At 37.2% G+C, this 20,083-nt stretch overlaps 1 protein-coding gene across 1 annotated transcript; it reads right to left on the bottom strand.

The window, feature by feature from the left end:
* Positions 1–18,275: 18,275 nt before the first annotated feature.
* LOC149138873 (uncharacterized) lies at positions 18,276–19,283 on the bottom strand. The gene has a single exon (XM_089450518.1). The coding sequence runs from the start codon at positions 19,281–19,283 to the stop codon at positions 18,276–18,278; it is 1,008 nt and encodes a 335-aa protein (XP_089306644.1).
* Between the last annotated feature and the right edge of the window lie 800 nt (positions 19,284–20,083).

Raw genomic sequence — 20,083 nt, 5'->3', positions numbered from 1 at the left:
TATAATAAGCTTGGGATGTCCCTTGCATCCCCTATTGGTAAGGTCTGGGCCCATGCGACCTCCTTTGGTTGAGGAAGTAGAGAGGTTCAGTGGTTGCCTCAGTCCCTTGGTACATGGATTTAAATCCGAGCAAGGTTGGGCATTGGTTTGTGGGGTGGTTTTCCTCACAAATGAAACATACCTCTACTGAGTGCAATGGACACTCATTCTTAGGGTGCTTCCTCGTACATTTAGGACAAAAGATGGCCAAAGCCCTCTCAGCTTCCTCTTTCTTTTGTTGGATTCGGAAAGTATCAAGTTGCATGGCAATGGTCTGTCTCATCTCACTTTTGAGGTCTTCCATCTGATTAGCAAACTCATGCTTGGAGAAAGTAGTACTAGATGAAAGTGGATTCCCCCTACCTCTTTTCCGGGCTGCCCTAGAGTGGTTTCTAAACACAGTCTTTATGTCCTCATAAGGTAGTTGGTAGATGTCTCCTCCAGCTAGCATGTGAAGGGTATCTAGAAGGTCTTCAGGGACTCCTCGGAGCAGAACCAGCTTCAGATATTCAGGGTCAAGTGTGCACCTGGCCCGTTTATAGCTAAGTTGGAACCTTTCCTCGTAGTCTTCTAAAGACTCATCATTTCCCATGGTCATCCGAAAGATTTCTCCCTTTATTTACTTTGACCTTCAGTAATCCTGGTATTTGTTGTTAAAGGCTTGCTGCATCTGAGCCCAAGTGGTGATACTATTTCCAGGTAACCCCATGAACCAGCGTAATGCTGCATCCTTGAGGGTAGAGGGAAAGAGTTTCAACTTTTGCTCGTCTTCTGCATAGTCATAAGTTCGACAAAGGACAACAAACTCAAACAGGAAGGTATCAGGGTCTTTAGTGGTCAATCCATGGAAATGAGGTAAGGTTGAGGGACTTATGTTCTTCATCTTCATGTCCCCGTTGGTCTCTCGGATGGGGAAGGTACCTTCTATTCTCTCATCATCGTCTCTACCGTTTCTGTTTTCAGCCATGGTCTCAAAAGGAATGTTTTCTTGCTCTTCTTCTGTTATAGGATCTTCGTATATCTCAAGAGGTTCACCTATAGGTTCTTCTGGGTCACTGCCACCGAAGAAGAGAGAAGGGTGACTCAGTGAAGTGGTGGGGGTGTTGGGTAGGAATTTTCCAGTATTATCTCTATTCCTACAAGGCATGAAAAGATTTTTGGTTGCTTTTGCTTTTTCTGCTTGTACCTGCAAAACTGAAATAGATGGAATTGAAACTAACTAAAATCTATCTTGCGGAAATGAAAATGCAGAATTGAAATGAAAGCAGGAAAGGACTAATCTATTTTGCTGAAATCAAATTGCAGGAATGAAATGCTAGACTACACTTGCAGAATTGAAATGCTATTCTACGCTTGCAGAATTGAAATTCTAGTCTATGCTTGCAGATTTGAAATTGCGGAATCAAAAGGATAATCTATGAAAGTAGGAAATGTCTAATTTACTTTTGCAGAAATGAAATTGCAGAATGGAACTGAAATAAACTACTTAGCAGAAGGTTGGAGTAGAAAAAATAGAAGAAAAGAAGCAATCACAAATACTTTGACGCTTCCTCGGCAACGTCGCCAAAAATAATTGTGGGCTCCAGTATTGCAGCAATAATGCTGCAACTCTTGGGACTCCCTTCTTTACTTTTATCAACCCAGTAGTTCGTAATAAACTTGGAAGCGACGATGCTGTATGCACAAGTACTAGCTCTTGCCGCAACTGTCACTTGGTCAGCTGGCACAAGTCCGCTAGGAGCTTAAGCCAACTTCTATGAGCTACGAGAAGAAGCTTTTTAATTGATGGATGAAATCTAACTCAAAGAAGGCTGATCTACTTGCAGAAAGAAACTGGAAAGCTGAAAGGAAACGTAAACCCTAGCAAACCCTAATTTTACCAGCTAGCCCTACTGATGCAAGAAAGAGGATGCAAGCTACTGAAAGAGATGCCATTGAATTCTAGGAAGGTAAAATACATGTGTCTAAGCTACTTCTACAGTAACATCTGAAAAAAAAAACACACACACACACATCTTTTTGTATTTTTGAATAAGTTGCCAGAATTATCATGCATGCGATTTAACTGTTTTTTACTGTGCAGAGGTGGATTGGCGAGAGTAAATGATTGGAGGAGGTCGGGAAGGTTCAGAGAGGGCCTAAGAGGTCCCTAACACCCTTCCAGAGAGTTTCACAGAGTTTGGCTATCAAGAAACCTCATTCGTGAGCCTCTACAGGAAGTCTGCAGGGGTTTTACAAGATGTTCTGGAATTTCTACAGGATGTCTGTAATTTTCTACAGGTTGTTCAGAAATGGGATTTTGGAGGATGGATGGAGAGGGAAAGGTGAAGGAGTGAGTATGGAGGTAGGACAGGGGTGTGAGGAGGTCCAGGACTTGGTGGATGGAGTTGAGGAAAGATGAAGATGGCTGGAGCAAAAATTATGGTTATGTGAGCAAGTGTGGCAAACATGAGGCAAGAATCCGAGTTAGGGGATGGAGCAGATGGGATTGATGGAGTATGGGCAGATAGAGAAGTGGTACAGGTGCTCTGCAAGTTGTTTTTCCAACTGAACCAACGAAGACTTGTAAAATCAGAGACCTAGTTACGTTGACCTAATCTGATCTAGCTGATAGTAAAGAGAATGAACAAAAGTTTTAATTGCAATGAAACCATGTATACTAACTATGCAATGAAGCAATCAAGAATCTGAACATGCAACCAACTTCTGTAAATAAAAATCAAACACTAATGATTGCATGGCAAAGCAAAGTTAGTGTTTTTGTTGGCAGCAAGGTCACCTTGATCCCAGCTCCTGATCCCACTGAGGGAGAGGTGAAATCAGAGGTGCTTGATGGCCCTTTTCTGAAGCTTATCCCTGTTAATAACCTATCAACTCAATATGAACATCAAAAATCTTTTTAATCATCAACAATGACCTAGTTAATCAACAAGATTTTAATCTACTTAAAAGAAATGATGTTGCAAAGACATAAAGAACAAATAACAATACATAAAGGAGGCCTTAGCACTTGGGTTGGGCCCAACCCCAAGAGCTGCAGGCTCCTATAAAGAACTTAGATTTGATGCCAAGTAAAGCTACTTTTCATTACCAAAAAATAATCATCACAAGAAAGTTATACAACAGTAGCTACAAGAAAACGAGTTGAGAAAATGACAGCACTATAGTGCAAAGCCCAACAGTTCCAAAAGTAAACTACGAAGGCTGAGGCCTTCCTATTTATACACTACGAGGGGCCTAGCAGCCCTCCTTAATTCAAGGGACTCGGCTGTTCAAACTGCCAGTAAACAATCACTCTTCCCAAAGCTGCTCGGCTGCCTTTAGGATTCGTATTGGTGGCCTGTTGAGCTCAGAGTTGAGGGTAGAGATTTCGAGGAAGGGCCATTTAATGCCAGAGACAACCTCCCTACGAATCCTCACCTCAAGCTTGGCTGTCACCTGGCCCATAATTGCTTGGTTTTGCTCCAAAATTTGTCCAAAAAACCTGAAATAACCACGTATTAGTCTCCTTGGTAGAGTGACCACCCTTATTCGTTCAAATAACATAAACATACTCAAAAAACATGCATAATATATGAAAAATGGTGGATTGATCAAGGACAATTAGGCAAAATGAGCCCAATAAGTTACCCAATTCGGGGTTCATCACCTGCCTGCTTTGTAGCATGGAGCATATGGCGACTAAGGAATAAGGTAATATTAAAAAATGAAAGCAAATTTATTCTTCTCCAATCCACAAAGATCAACTCCCTCTTCATGGAATACCTCTTGCAACAAAAATAAAAAAAATTAGGAAGAGCCCAATTTCCCATTATCTCCCAGGACCTTCCTATTGGTTTCTTTGATGGAGCTTCCCAAATGAATGTTTATGAAGGAGGGGACTAATAAAAATGAATGCACACATATTTGTCCAATTCAAAATTGGCATTGGTCCTAGGATAAACTCTAAAGCATAATTGATTGTAGTATGGGCCTTCATGACACTTGCCAAACTCAAGAATGTAAAAAATATTCTAATCCTCGGTGACTCTAAATGTGTCATAAATTGGTTGATAGGTTATACACACTTAGAGGTCCTGAATCTAGTAGCATGGAAGATCAGAATTGAAGAAGTAAAATTACATTTTCAGGACTTCAGATTTCAACACATATATAGGGAGTACAACAAAACAATAAATAAGCTTTCAAAAATTGCATTAACATTGGACCCTGGCTACATTTCATATGAAGATTACATTGACAACAAAGTCCAAGGAATCCAACACATCCTATAGCCTACATGAATTAAAACTCTTGCCAACAATTGGAGTGGTAGTCAGTGTTTCAGACCTTTCAAAGTCTCTCTAGCAACTGAACAGGTCCCAGTTTTGGCAAAAAGCACAATATGGTGTTTTTTTTTTCTTTTTTTCTTTTTTTTTGGGATTTCTTAATATGTATCTTGCCTCTTATATATGTACATACAAATTTCTTTTTTCTCCATATATCAACATCACTAGACGGGTGTCCTGTTATGTAGCATGGAGTTCTTATTATTCGTGCCGTAGGGTAGGTATAATGCATTCAGTAATGCGTTAAACTTGAAATAATTCATCTTTGACCAAAAATCAAATAAAAATCTGTAATGTGAACTTTATAAAGAAAATAAATTTATTTTATTAATTCTATTAATTTTAATTTTTTTGAATTGTTATTGGTCAAGGAAGTTCAGGTCTTATTTAGCAATGATGTTGATGTCGCCTTTGTAGTACACCATACTTTTTTTTGACAAGACATTTTATTAACGCATCTACCTGGCAGAAATGAACAGTTATGGTAAGAATTTGAAAAATAAAAATCGACTAACAGAAGATGCCATGACAGGTGGTTAAAAATGTGAAGGGTTATTGATTGTAACAACAAATTGTGTACCTAATCACTCCTTGTTCGCAGATGACACATTGTTCATGGGTGGAGCCTCATGCATTATTGCCCAAAGATTAAAAAAATTCCTAGATAAATTCATGGAGGTTTCGGGTGGTCTCTTAAACAATGCAAAATGTAGAATATATGGCTGGAATGCTTCCTCCTGCACCATGCAAAGAATATCTCAGATCCTTGAGATTCCCATACATGCAAATTGGAATCACTTATTCCACCTACGACTACCCATATCAAAATAAAACCTAAAGGCTGAGTTATGGAGCACACAAAATAAAAAAATGAAGGAAAAAATCCAAAGTTGTGGCATGTTGTGGTTGAACATTGCAAGAAGGGTGACCCTAATCAAAGCCATGCTCACTGTGCTGCCAATTTACCAATATGCCACTATTTTGGCTCCGACCAGCATCCACAAACAAATGGAATTAATAATCAGGGGTTTTCTATGGCAGGGAGGAAAAAAGGAGACCAAAAAGTTCAGCTTGGTAAAATGGGAACAAGTAATTTTGCCTTATGAGAAGGGAGGTTTATCCATAAGGCTGCCTAGAATTATGAATGCTACACTAGGGGCCAAAATTATATGGAGAATGATAACCAGAAAGGATAGCTGGTGGAAACAAACTTTGGCTTTAAAATATATGAATCATCAAAGAACTCACTTGCTGGATGAAAATGTCCCAATAAGGCCATGCTCGCAAGTATGGAAGCTAGTCAAAAAAATGTTACCTACTATCACCAAGTACACTTCGAAGATGCCCAGAAATGGAAAAAGTATCAAGGTATGGGGAGACAGAATCATGGGGAAAGAGCCTTTATCATCCTACCCAGGTATCCATGAGATAAGAGAATGGATGCAGGATAAGGGGCCAACCTCCCTACATTCTATATCTCGATGGAAAAAACATAAATTGGCATGACTGGAACATTCCAAATCTGCCTCCAAATTTAAAAAGCCAATGGGATCTCTTAGTCCTCCATATCAAAGGATCAACCCCAACAAATATGGAAGATGAAGACACATCACTCTCGGATCCTAGTGGGGGTGCTTACTCAGTCAAGTCCGGATATAACACTCTCCAGGAACAACAAGATGAACAAGATTGGCCCCCCTGGAAATCTATATGGAAGACAGAAAGCCTCCCCAAAGTTAAGATTTTTAGTTGGACTTTCTTAAAAGGCAAAATTCTTACTGCTGATAACCTTAAAAGAAATGGATTCTGCAACCCGTTAAGGTGCTCAATGTGCCTAAATGAAGAAGAATCCATCCAACACCTCTTCTTGGATTGTCCCTTTACTAGAGAGTGTTGGAAGCAATGTACTAGTCCTCTGGAAATGGAGCTCAACTTCTCCATAACCTTTAATGAATTCTTCACTAAATGGAAAAAAATTACCCTTATTCATTGGAGAACAAGCAAGCCATCAGAAGGTTTTGGGAAAGTCTCCCGTCATTTCTTTGTTGGCAGATTTGGCTCTCAAGAAATCAAAGCATCTTCAAAGACCAAACCCAAAAGATTGGAAGAGTTTTGTAAAAAACTTGGGGAATCACTTTAGAATTTCTAAACATGAAAGGTTTAAAAGAAATAGACAGTAGCAGCCTCCAGCAAGAAGAAAGGAATTGGATCAGCCAAGCAACTATCAGAAGTAACTGGAATATCAGTCCCAATGTTAGACCTCCAACTCAAAACTGGAAAATTAGATTAAATAAGGAATAATTTTCAACATGGAAAGGAAATCTGAACATGCATTGTCTTTTCTTTGACGGTGCCTCCAAAAACAATCCGGGTAGAGCTGGAGCAGGAGGGATCCTCCTCAAACCAGGGGGAAATAATCCAATCACTTATGAGTGGGGGTTGGGGGAAACCTCTAACAATAAGGCAGAGGCTTATGGCCTGCTAATGGGAACCAAGATACTAAAAAAAAGGAAATCAGAGACCCTATTATAATGGGAGATTCAACAATCATAATTGAAGCCATGATTAGTAGAAGAAACCCTCCAAATGCTGCCATGCACCAAATCCTCAATAGAATAAGGAAAAATATGGAAGACCTGGGAAATGTCACTTTTAAACATATCTTGCAGGAAAACAACAGCTCCGCTGACCACCATGCAAATTTGGCAGTAGCCAGGTCTGAAGGGGAAACAAGAGTAGTTGAGGATGTGTTCCTCACACCTATTCCTTAGTTATATCATCCCTGTATGAAAATCATGTTAAAAATATTTTCAATCGGTTATTTTTCGCGTTTCAATGCAAATGTGATCTGTTGTATCCATACTTATCCCCGCAGTGACTCCTTTTCGGCTGATAGGGCATGGAGGTCTCGTGACTCCACACACATCACACTGCGCATTTTCTGTCATTCTATCAGCTCCAATATTCTCAATATGTCTCCAATCGAGCTCTCCCAGGTCAGCATTTCTTCGCTAACTTGGTCTACTTTTTCTCCACCCTCTCCTCACTTCCCGATCGTCCTCTGTTCTTCATGTTGATCTCTCCCCAGCTAGCTCCCTGTTTCTTTGATGTCCCCTCCTTTCTTCTCACCCTATGTTCCATCCTTCTTCGCCTTCCCTCGGCCCTCTCGGGACTTCTCGCTCCCCCTCTCTACGATCCCAAGCCTCTTGCAAGATCGCTGCCTATGGATTGTTACTCTCCTCATGCACGTAATACTTTTGTGAGCTTCTTTTTATCATCGCTCTGCTCTCCCTTTGAATTTTCATCCAATTTTGCTCTCACCTTCGGCATGTATATTATCTCCTCCATTTCCGTTGTCTATGCTATAAAGCTTTATCTCTTATGCTTCCTATTTCGAATCAAGCCAACAAACTGGTGCATTAACCAAGGGAAGTTGGATCTTCGTCCATCCAGCAAGAAGGAACATAGGCATCACTCTATCAGGCTCAGGAGAACAACAACAGGGCATTTAGCTATCAAAGATGCCAGGAAGAACCATCACACAACAAAGGATCATATCTTAGACCAAAGGATAGAATAAGACCGCTCAACAATGGACTTAAATCCAGTAGACCGAGCTTCACAAAATGAGAAATGTGCTACATGTCGAGCTAACAAATTCATGATCGTCAAGATAAGAGAGACAATCCAAGACTTGAAGATTCAAATGAGGTCTGAAAACTCAACTTTGAAGAGACAATTGGAGAGTCAGAAGGTTGAAATAGACTCCCTCACCAACAAGTGCACTCACCTTGAGGAGACAGTCAACTACCTCAAAAACATTACTCTGAATCAGGAGGGAGAAAACTCCAACTATCAGAGTAGTAAATAGAGATCTCAGCAAGATCAATCTATAAACAAATATTAAAATTCCTCATAAGTGTTTTGAAGTTTCTTAGTTTCTGAAAGTTATGTTATGTAAATGTATTTTCTTGCTTTCTCAGTTTGTACGGTAGTATGCTAGAAATGTAGTTGGAATCTCTAGAATTTTTGGATTCATGTCTAAAGGAACTCAAGACTGCGTTCCTGATCTACTCTCCTTCAACATGACTCTTTCTAACGCCATATGTATCAGGAGCTTGCTCCTCTCTCTTTTTTGGAATATATAAAACCATAAACGATCTTGTAAAAAAAACAACGACAAATTGTGTACCTGTATGTGGTTGGTGTTGTGGATAGAGATTAATTTAAGTTGTGTCGTGCTTCAAAAAAGAGGACCGTCTACTGTACATGATTTTGATTTTGGACCCTGTGATATACATTATTTTAATTTGGTTGGTGGATGTGATAGAGATTAATGGAAGGAAGAGTGAAAGTGTCAGAATGCTTCCCAGAAATGACAACACTAGAATGTGCATTATTATCTCTTTGTTGAATTTGAAATAATTTGTCTTTGACCAAAATCAAATGAAAACCTATAATGTTAACTTTATTAAGAAAATCAATTTTTTTTTATATTTTTTTTGAATTTTTTTTTTTTTGAATTGTGATTGGTCAAGAAAGTTTAGGTCTTATTTAGCAATAATGTTGATGTATCCTTTGCAGTGTTCCATACTTTATTTGACAATACAATTGGTAAAGGAAACTATATCAATTGATTTTCATGACTAAAGCAATCATGATTGATTTTCATCACTAAAGCAATCATGATGATTCATCATTGTTCCAGCCTAAACCTAAACCTAATCACTGTGCCATGAATCATATAAAACTTCAATCTTAATTTAAGTAAATGACTTTTAATTTACAAAGGCTATGCCTAATAATTGTGGGACAAATCAACATAAACTCCATTAAAGAACCTAATTATGTAAAAGGTACATATATTGCATTCGAGTGGTATGTTTGTAGGGCTCCAAAGTACGAAGACTTATCGTGACGGGTGTGTTACTCTTTCCTATAATATGATGATATTTTTGGCGTGTTAATTATTTTCTTAGACTCTCTTAACAATCATGAGATTGCAATGGTCAAACAAATATTTAATTTTATTAAGAGTTTTACTTCAATTAATCTTATTAAGAGTCTTAGTTTGATTTGGTATATATTTAACAATTTTATTGTTTTCTAATGGTTGTTTGTTTTTTAACACTGAAATATTTATATATTAAGATATTAGTTATATTGTTTTAATAATATATTTAGTGAAAGATCTTGGTTATATTGTCAATTTGGTGTCAACTTTATGTGTCATTCTTTTTCTTCGTAATTTTGTTAGTTGATTTGTTATATTATCTGTGATATTTTTGTTATTATTATTATAAATTATTTTTAGCTTATTGTTAGTAATGCTTTTGTGACATATTATATTTAGTAAAAAAATTGACTCGTAGTTATTAACTACTTTGTTATAGATGTGTATATTTATGTTAAAATATTATTTTTATATGTTGAATTATAGAAGTTTCTCAATAAATAAAAAGATTTCAGGAGTTCTAATTTAATAGCTCATATAACACAATACTTGTTAAGGTTTTACAAATGGGGTAGCAAGTTAAGTAGATTTGAGTATCAAGAAAATTTCGAAGTTAAGTGCACTTGAGCGAGAGGATTATTGGGATGGGTGACCTACCATGAAATCCTAGTTATGCTACATCATTCATTTTGCTACTTTGGACCTCACCTCTTCACCCTTGTGAGCATCCCTTCATGCAATAGAGAGGACTATTCAAAATCACGAGAAATTAATCATTTGCAACTAATATTCATGGACATGGATATGAAATTAATGACTTACTCTATGTATATAATCCCAAAAAAATATCTCATATCAGTCCAAGTTAATATTCCTTTTTTCCTAGTGGAAATTCCAAATTAGTGAACCATCTTTGACCTAGTTGTTTGCTATCACAAACCATCTTTAATATGTTCTCTTGTAATAGGGTCACACCATAAATACTAATTTATCCACATCTATGGTATAATCCACTGCACATGAGATTTTTTGGTAAAATGGGTCAATTTCTATTATATCTTTATTGGTTTTTACTTCAATTTAATTATATTTAAACTAAACCCTTGTTCAAATCTAAGAATTCATTAATACTTTTCAAAATTTAATAATTAAACTAAACGATAAAGAACACTAACTATAATAATTAAACTAAACGACAAGGAACACTAACTATACAACCTTGTTTTAGTGTTGTTTCAATTTTAATCTTTTAATAAATAGCAGGAAAAAATGATATTCCAACAAACAAAATATATAATTTTGTCTTTTCTTAGAAATAATAATAATAAAGAATTGCAATGAACAGAAAACCATTGAAATTATTTCAAAAATTGTTGTGCATGGCATGGTTAGCTCTATCCAGTATATCGTTGTGCTACGATTCATACAACCATCAACCACCATTTCAAACAAATTTACATAGGTCTCTCATTTAATTTCCACGTGACCATTCAAAAGTAAGAAAATATTTTAAAGGGTTTTGAAATATATATATTTTGCATTATTATATAATTTATAGAAGGGGACAAGTTACCCTTTTATTGGGTGAAAAGAGTATTATTAAGACCATATAGTGAGATGTGCATATATATTTAAGTGAAGATGTTAAGTATTTATAGGAAAGTATAAAGCATTTACGAGAATAATAATTTTTAAAAAGAGTTCTGTTTTTTTTTTCAAAATGTTTTTTTGTTGAAAGGAATATTTTATTGGGCAAAAATTGTTTAGAAATTAAAATGTTGTTTGCATAAAGCGTCACAAAATGTATTTTAATGGAGTATCAAGGTGACAGGCAATTACAACCACATATAGGTGAAGGATTAGAACAAATTTTGGCAAAATTTGTCTAAATGATAGATAATGAGACAAAATATGTAGCTCCAAATTTGAACAAAACAAAACCCAACTTACAAGTTGAACACCAAACACCACTCTTACAAGATGCCACAAGTCAGTGTAACTAAAAAATGTAGATTGAAGAATAAGAGAACTCACAAAAAAAAAGAGACAATATAACTAAACTTTAACAAAACATGAAGGAGCCCCATCATCCATGAGTGTACCCCCTCCCACCAATGCTAGCATCCCACATTCTTCTATTCCCCCTTTGCCCTATCCCAATACCTTAATTTGAGATGGTGCTTTTTCCTCTTCATTTGAAAATAGAGTAGTCAATTTCTCGAGCTTCGTTTTAGATAGACATGTTTGTAATATTTTAGAAAAAGAGTTAAATTTCACTATTTCCCCTAGAAGAATCCCTATTGAGGATATCATGTGTAGTATTAAATTCAGTATTAAATATTTATCAAATATCACTAAAGAAGTTATTAGGAAAGATTGTGTCGTTGTCCTTAGAAGGGCTAAGCCTTGTAAGAGAAACATTAGTAGACATGAATTTCAGTCCTTGAAGACTCTTCACAATAACCCCGACATTGTCATTCTTAGAGCTGATAGGGGTGGAGTTTTTGTTGTCTTATACAAATCTTATTACGTGAAAAAAACGATGAACCACCTTAACAATAGTGGGAGCTATAAGAAGCCAAGTAAGATTTCTCTTAAGAGGATCTCAAAGGAAATCACTAACACTATCTGATTTGATAAGGCCCTCAACCACATAAGCAAGACATTGGTTAAGAGTAATCCTTTCACACCTAGAATCTATGGCCTCCCCAAAATTCATAAATAAGGGGCCCCTCTAAGGCCCATCATTAATACTATATGTGGGCCCACTTATCTTCTTGCCAAGCACTTGCCCTAAAGCTTAAACCCCTTGTGGGCCTCACAAGCTCCTTTGTCAAGGATTCTTCTTTATTTGTTAATGAGATTAAAGATATAAAGCTTGATTCCTATGATATTTTACTGAGATTTGATGTCATTTCTCTATTCATGAAATCCCCATTAACAAATCCATTGATATTATTAACTAGATTACTGAAGTCAACACGACTAAGTTAGCCAGGATGTGCCTAAATTCCACTTTCTTCATTTTTCAGGGTAGGGTTGCCATGTGCTCTCCTCTCTCCCTTATGGTGGCAAACATTTTTATGGAGGAATTTAAGACCAAGGCCTTGGCCTCTTTTCCCTTCCATCGAGAGTTATGGAAAAGGTTTGTGGGCAATACCTTTATTATTTGGCATCATGGTCGTGATAAGTTATAATTATTCAAGCAACATATTAATGATCAATTTGATTTTATCAAGTTTACTATGGAGGTCAAAGTTAATGGCAGACTTCCATTCCTGGATGTCCTTATCTCCAAGAAGGGGATGGTTTCATTCCATGCAAGTGTTTCGTAAAAAGGATCACACAAAACAATACCTTCACATCAATTCCCATCATCATCTGGCCTAAAAATTCGATGTGTTAATCACCTTAGCCACTTGAGCATTAAGGGTTTCTGATGAGAACCACCTTAACGAGGCAAAGGCCCACATCCTTGAAGCTTTTGTGAACAACATGTATAAGAAGTACCAAGACATTAGAGCCTTCCAAAAATGCAATAAGGATCCTAGATTAAGGAACCATCATAATGCTCTGGTTTCCACTGTTCAACTTTCCTACATCTAGGGAACCACATATATGATTGCACACATTTTGAGAAATAATCATATTTTTGTTACTTTCAAACCTTTGAGCACAATTCGTAGTATCTAGAGGTCGGTCAATGATCTTATTGACCCTTTAAACATGAAAGGTGTTTACTTAATTATGTGCTTGTGTGAGGCTCCCTACATTGGTGAGACAAGTTGTTCCATTAAGTTGAGGATTCAAGAACACATGGTGGAAATTAAACATAGTCTGTCTTATGCTTTAGCTTAAGCTGAGCACGCTCAGAAAACCAAACACCACATTTGAATTGAAAACTCCAAGATTATTGTTAAAATCGATCACTATCATCATAAGAAATTTAGAGAAGCCATTGAGATCAAGAATAATTGAGGAAATCTAAACAAAGACAACAATTCGAAAATGAGTAAGAGTTGGATTCCTGCCCTTACTTCAAGATTTTCTACCTCCTGAAGCCCCTCCTAATTCTTGTTCTCTCTCCTTGGTCCTCTACTTCCCCTCTTTTTTCGATTTTTGTTTATCTTTATTCTTATTCCAAATTGGTCATTTATTTTGAGGTTTATCTTTGTTATTATCTTCACCCTCCTTTCTTTTTATATATATTTTTTGTTTATCTTAAAGTCTCTTTACTTAAACTTGTCTCGTGTTTTTTATTAATTTCTCTCTCTTTTCATCATGAAATTTTATTTAAACCTTAGCATATATATTTTGGTATTCTATTCTTTGTTGTTCTTTTTATTTTTAACATAATTCCTTGTATTAATGATCACCTTTTCCTTCTAATATTATTAATTTACATATATCCAATTCTATTAACATAATATACATATTTGTTGTTTTTTTTGGGTGATTTCTTTGTTCTTATTTTATTAATTTATAATCTTAAAATTTTAATATAGGTGTTACTATAGTCTCTCATATATATATATAATAATAAAATTACTAAACTAATAGAATATAATAATAAGAATATATTAATACTTCGTTCTCCACATTTCACTAGTTTCAATCCCACTTCTTCACCCCTGTGAGCATCACCCGATGCAGTGAGTGCTAAGTGAACTATTCAAAAATCATGAGAAATTAGTCAGTTACGACTACCTCTCATGGAAATGGTCATACGTTTGAATGACTTACTTAACGCAGTTGAATCCCAAAAATGATATCTAATATTAATACTTATTTATTAATATATTATTATTTATATATAAGTAAAATAATAATTTGGTATTAGTATTATTAAGTTATAATTTATATGTATCTATATATATGGACATAAATATAACTAGTGTGTCTTTTTCTAGGTTTCTTTTCATTATTTTATATTTTTAAGTTTTTATTGATTGGTTTTACTTGTTTCTCAGGTTTATTCAATTTTTTTTTAAACATTTATTTGACCTAATATTATTGGATTATCTATTTTTTTTTACCTTTTTCCTCTAACATCTCTAATCTATTTATTCAATGAGAATGGGGCACATTTCTCATTAGTGTCCTAATAATGAACCACACTTGTTGACTCAAAATGTCGACTCAAAAATACATTGTGATGGATCCGGAAGAATCATATCAAAAATATAATAATCTCGATGATATGTTTTACAAAAAAGTAATGAAAAAGGACGAGGAAATATCTCACTTAAATTATGACAATTAGAGATTAGTTGCACAAGTCAAGAAGTCTAAGGTTACAAAGCAAAGTAATCAAAGTTTAGACCAAGAAACAAAAGATATTGAGAAAGAATTCAAGAAGAACCTATTATATAAAGATGAAGAAAATTCTCGCTTGAAGAGTTTTATTCAAAATTTACTAAAACAAATTACATATTTAAAAAATTGAGAACTTGACAATCCAAATATCAAACATGTCAACAAAGCAGAAGCTAAAACAAAATTCACATCTTAGAAATCATAAGCAAAATCTACTTACACAAATTAAAAAGCTTAAGAATAAGAAGTAGTCATTGAAAAACAAAATAAAATAACTTCTCTAGAAGTAAGCATCAAAGTATTCATGTTAAAAAGATTATGTTTAAAAGAAGGGAACAAATACATATCCACTTAATATCATTACTCAAGAAGATACCAGAACCTGTTGAAGTAAAAACATATTCAGGTGTTGTAGTACAAATGGTGGAAATTTCAAGTGAAGATCCAATAATCAACAAGGCAACACCTAGGCACAAAGAAGAAATTATACCAAAAATAAACCAAGAAAATCTTAAAATATCAATAAGGGAAATTCATGCTGCAAAGACACCTTGTTGACATCCTACTCATAAGAACAAATACTTTAATTAGTATATTAACATTGCTTAGAAATAAACAATTAACGTATGTTCCGAAGAATACAAATACTAATAAATCTTAGGAATCCTATAAGTGCAACACTCCACAAAGTATCAAATTAAGATGGTCATAACATGTTACAGTTCAACAATTATAAGTTATACCATCTCATATCATCAACCATGACAAAAAAAAAAAAACAAATAATCAAGTGAATATATTACAAGCAAAAGTAAAAGATGTAAATCCTTTTCATCAATATGCTTCGAGGACAAAACACTTCTAACGAGAAGGAAATGTTCTAAACACAAATACCATAAATATATATAAAATAATATAAACAATAATTAATAAAAACACATTACAACGAAAAGATGTGTCTTACAAAAAAAATATAATTGTTAATGAGATGGAACTTTCACCTAGGTATATATGACAGGGCCCTCATTTGTAATCATATCATATCATTTATACACGTACATTTATATATTAATTATTTATCTCAAATGAGATGGAAATTTCACCTAGGTATATATGACGGGGCCCTCATTTGTAATCATATCATATCATTTATACACGTACATTTATATATTAGTTATTTATCTCAAAATGTGACGATAAATATAACTCATCAATTAAATATCAAGAATACTTAGAATATGAAGATATAATAATATATATTGAATAAATGCAGGAGAAAATGATATCATATAATTACGAATGAGGGCCCCAATATACATATCTAGGTGGGAGTGTCCTTTCATTGATAGTCATGTCTTTTTGATATAACACATCTTTTCATTAATTAATTATTATTATTTATTAATTATATTATTATCCCTATCGCGAAGGGTATAACATATTCAGAAATGCGTTGACTTGTGTATTAGTTTTAAATTGACTAAAAATTAAACAATGTTTTTTTTTTTTGTAAACATGGTAGAGATCTCTATATTTACTTTTTCAAAAAAAATTACAAGCATGTCCCCCGGCTGGTCACCTGCCCGGAGGAAACCAGGTGACCACTGGTCAGCATTGTATCCACTCCAAAATTTGAATAAGTTCATCAAAAAACACCTACTTCTCAAGAGCTTATCCCTATTGTCTTTACAGGACATAACAAAATTGCTCATTTTCTGCATTTTAATAACATTCAAAGATAAACGACAAAATAAACTAGTCCTCATCAGAGGATGCTATCTGAACTGAAGCCTTCGCACCGGAACTTGGTGCCTTCACCCCAGGGCCTAGAAGCTCGCGACCCTGTGACAACTTCCACTTTATCTTGGACAGTGTCTGCTCAATCCGCCCCAAAGCGAGATTATTCCTGTAGGTTTGGATTTGTATAGTCGCCAGGTCTTTCAGAATTTCCGCCCGGACGGGTTCTGGCTCCTTCATCCTTTCCTGCTTATCCAGGACTTCCCCTTCCATGTGTTCCTGATGGAGTGTCATGGCTCTAGCTACGACGTGCTTCATAATCCAATATTGTTGCAGGGTCTTTTTGAAGAGCGATTGCCTGCCGTTTGACGTTCCCGGATCTTGCAGCATTCCTTCCCATTCATCCATGGGTAAGTCTCTGCCCCTAAGGTTATTTCTCAAATCTATTTCCCAGCTCCAGATTTGTTCTCTAACCTCCTTCAAGTTTCTCTCCATGTATGAATCGATGATTTTCTTCATTTGCTCTCCGTGCAGTTGCCTGCCTCTTTTCTTCCCTGCGTTGCTGTTGCCTTCTTCTTTTTTCACTGTCCTCTTGCTACGCCTGGGAGCCATTCTTCTCTTCGTTTGTTCCTTAGCTCCCTTTGCCTGTATCTGTTCGTTCTAATTTGCAGTTGCTCCCTTTCCTTGGGTAAGACCTATCACAGAATGAGCATTGATGTTAGTGTTATCTATTTTGTTTGCATTTTTAACCAGGGTATTTCTCCCCCCTCTCTTCTTGGTTTCTCTCCCGCAATTTCCTTCCCTCTGAGGTTCCACCCTCTGATTTCCTTCCCGTTTATACACTACTATGGCCTCTCTGATTCGTTTGGTTTTGGAGGACCCTGGTTTACCCCGACATGCACTATGCATGCTTAGGTCCTTTACCTGAGTCAAATGCTCAGTCTTTCTCAAGAGATCGCGCCTCTCGCTAATTGGGTTGCATGCCCCTTTCCCAATTTCAACTCTCTCAATATTGCTAGCCATATCCTGGCTATTTACAGTTTCGCCCCTCACCATGAGGTGCCACTCATTCCTCCTTGGTTTTTGGGTTTTCCCATCCCCTCTGTCGTTATTCAACACGACATGCAACCTTCCTAGACTGTTGATAGCCAGGACGTCACTTTTACTGTTGGGGTCCTTCAAATTTGGGCCCTGCAAGCCCTTTCTCTCCCTCACCTTACCCTTACTTTTATCCTTCTTTCTGGCCTTGGCCCCCAGGGATCCCTCATTGTGAGCTTCTTTCTTATCTCTACAATATCTACCATAGTTTCTATTATCTACCCAGAGCTGCATAACATTTTTCATACCTATTCTATATTTTCTACTGGTTATTTCTTCACAGGGTGGGGAAGGAAGTTTCACATACCCTTTTACCTCCCTTCGCTTCACTGTCTCCTTCGGCTCTCGCTTGCTGTCTGTTCTTTCGAGCTCGCCACCTTTCTCCTTGCTCGTCCGCATGCAATGTGCGTGTTTTGCCTTTTCCTTAGGCTTTATTCCTTTGTCATTTTCCTTCCGTAGTTTTACCGCCAGCTATCCTCCCTTCCCTCCTTCCTTAGCCCGCCTCCCTTCCCCCCTGCCTTGGGATGATACCCACCTGTCCTGTCCGTTGTCCTTCATTTATTACCTTCCTCTCCCAGCTGCTCTTGTCATCCATTTGCTGACTCTGCTTTGCCATTTGGCGCTGGATTGCTGCCCATCCTTGGACTTGCGGTCCTACCCTCCCTCCTTCCATTCCTTTCCATCTTTGCCCCTGATCTCTCTGGGCCTGTCCTTCCTCTGTCTCCCTCCGTCATTCAACTCAGCTCCGTCCTTTCTTCTGTCCTTTGCTGTTCCATGTCTGACCTTTCCTATCCCACTTGCATCTACTCTTGTCCTTCGTCACACCCGTCACCTTCGATCGAATTCGCTAGATGCTCACCTTGGCGCCTATCTTCTTTTGATGCCTGAATCAGTTGTCTCATTTCCTCTTTTTGATGAAGCTCTTCTGTGCCCATGTCCAACTGCTGCTCTCTGTTCTGGCATCCCCAGTTCGCAAGGAAATCAGCCAGAGCGTTTCCTTTCCGCTTCACATGGGACGGTATGGTGTATGCAACCTTCCTTAATTGTTGGCTTATTTCGGTTATTACCCATGCCATCCACCAACTTTTGCTTAATTTTTCAGCTGGAGTACCCTGCTGGATTTTCCTAAGTGTTTCTATCACTAGCAGCGAGTCGCCTTCAATCTGCAGCCTTTGGTATCCTTCCCTAACCGCAATTGTTAATCCCCTGTTTAACGCGTGGAATTCAACCTCGTTATTGGTGGCGATTCCACAGTTCATTGCATAGGCCCTTCTAATCTCCCCTTCGTCGTCTCTGAATATCCCTCCTATTCCAGCCTCCCCAGGGTTTCCTTTCACCGCACCATCGAAGTTTAGCTTAGTGAAACCCTGTGGCAGGTTCCTATAGCTTTCTTTAGCTCCTGTGTTGCCTACCTTGTGTTCCTTCCCTGTCTTATTTGTGGTTTTTGCTTTGATTTGCAAGCGGTTCATGATGTGGGTCTCTGTTGCCTCCGTTTTCCAGTCTTCCTCGTTCCAATTTTCGAGGATTACTATTTCTCTTATGTTTTTCATGGTTTGGCTCCATATTTCCTCTTTGGCTTTTCCATCTTCTCTGAATATCACCCGGTTTCTTGCCTTCCATAGGTTCCATAGGAGGAAACCGATGGACAGATTCCAGGCGCGGTTCAGTATTGTGTTGCGGTACGACTTGCTGCTCCATTTCTCTATTGAAGTTCTTATGCTGCCTATGTTCCTGTCAGTGATCTCAAAGAGCTGATAGTGATTTTGCCACAGGTTGTTGCTGACGCTGCAGGAATTTGCAACATGCTCCATGGTTTCTTCTTCATTTTGGCACAGGGCGCATCACGAAGGTCCATGCGTCCCCTTCCTTCTCAGTTGGTCCCAGGTTAAGGTGTGCCCGTGCATCACTGTCCAGGTAAAAAACGCCACTTTTGGCCAAGTTTTTAACTGCCATATTCTATCCCATTTTTTTATGTCTGTGTTTCCTGTTCTTCCTGCCTTTATATGATATCCTTCTGAGATGGTAAACATGCCTTTTATGCGTTTACCCCATCTTATTATATCTAGTCCTTCTTTGAATGCAATTTTCCTTGTTTCCATTTCTTTTTGGTAATGTATCCATTGTTTTGTATCTGGTGCTTCGGGCCAGTCGCTCTTCATTTTCCATTTTCTCCAGTGCCCGTCCTATTCTGGTACCCAGTAATTTCTAACTGCATCTTCCACCATTTGGTTAGTGTACTGTTGGATGTCTTGGAGCTGAAGTTCCTGATTAAGGGCTCCTCACTGCTGCCACGCCTCCTGCCAAAAGTTTGCTTTGTCCCCTTCTCTAATTTCCCAAAAACTGTATTCTCTTATCAGGTCCCTGTTAAGACTTGCAAGGTTCCAGATGGCTGAACCTTTCTTTTCTGATTGGTTTCGGAGTTTGCCTTCAGGTGACCTTGCCATCTCGTATTTCTTTTCCCATAACGATTTCCATAGGTCTTCCCCTCCTTGAATCCACCTCCACCATAATTTTGCACCCATAACTTGGTTTAATATATAGGGATCTCTCAGGCCTAAGCCCCCTTCTGTAACAGATTTGCTTAGCCATGTCCATGAGAGTAAAGCCCACT

Source organism: Pinus tabuliformis, chromosome X (genome assembly GCF_031772625.1).
Source record: "Pinus tabuliformis cultivar Carrire ecotype Pingquan chromosome X, CPIR1, whole genome shotgun sequence".
Lineage (NCBI taxonomy): Eukaryota > Viridiplantae > Streptophyta > Pinopsida > Pinales > Pinaceae > Pinus > Pinus tabuliformis.
Note: the sequence above shows the minus strand (reverse complement) of the source record. Positions and strands in the feature narration are given on the sequence as shown.

What these genes read in the sequence shown, in the direction of transcription:
- LOC149138873 (XM_089450518.1), bottom strand. Translation starts at nt 19,283, where the DNA reads ATGGAGCATGTTGCAAATTCCTGCAGCGTCAGCAACAACCTGTGGCAA.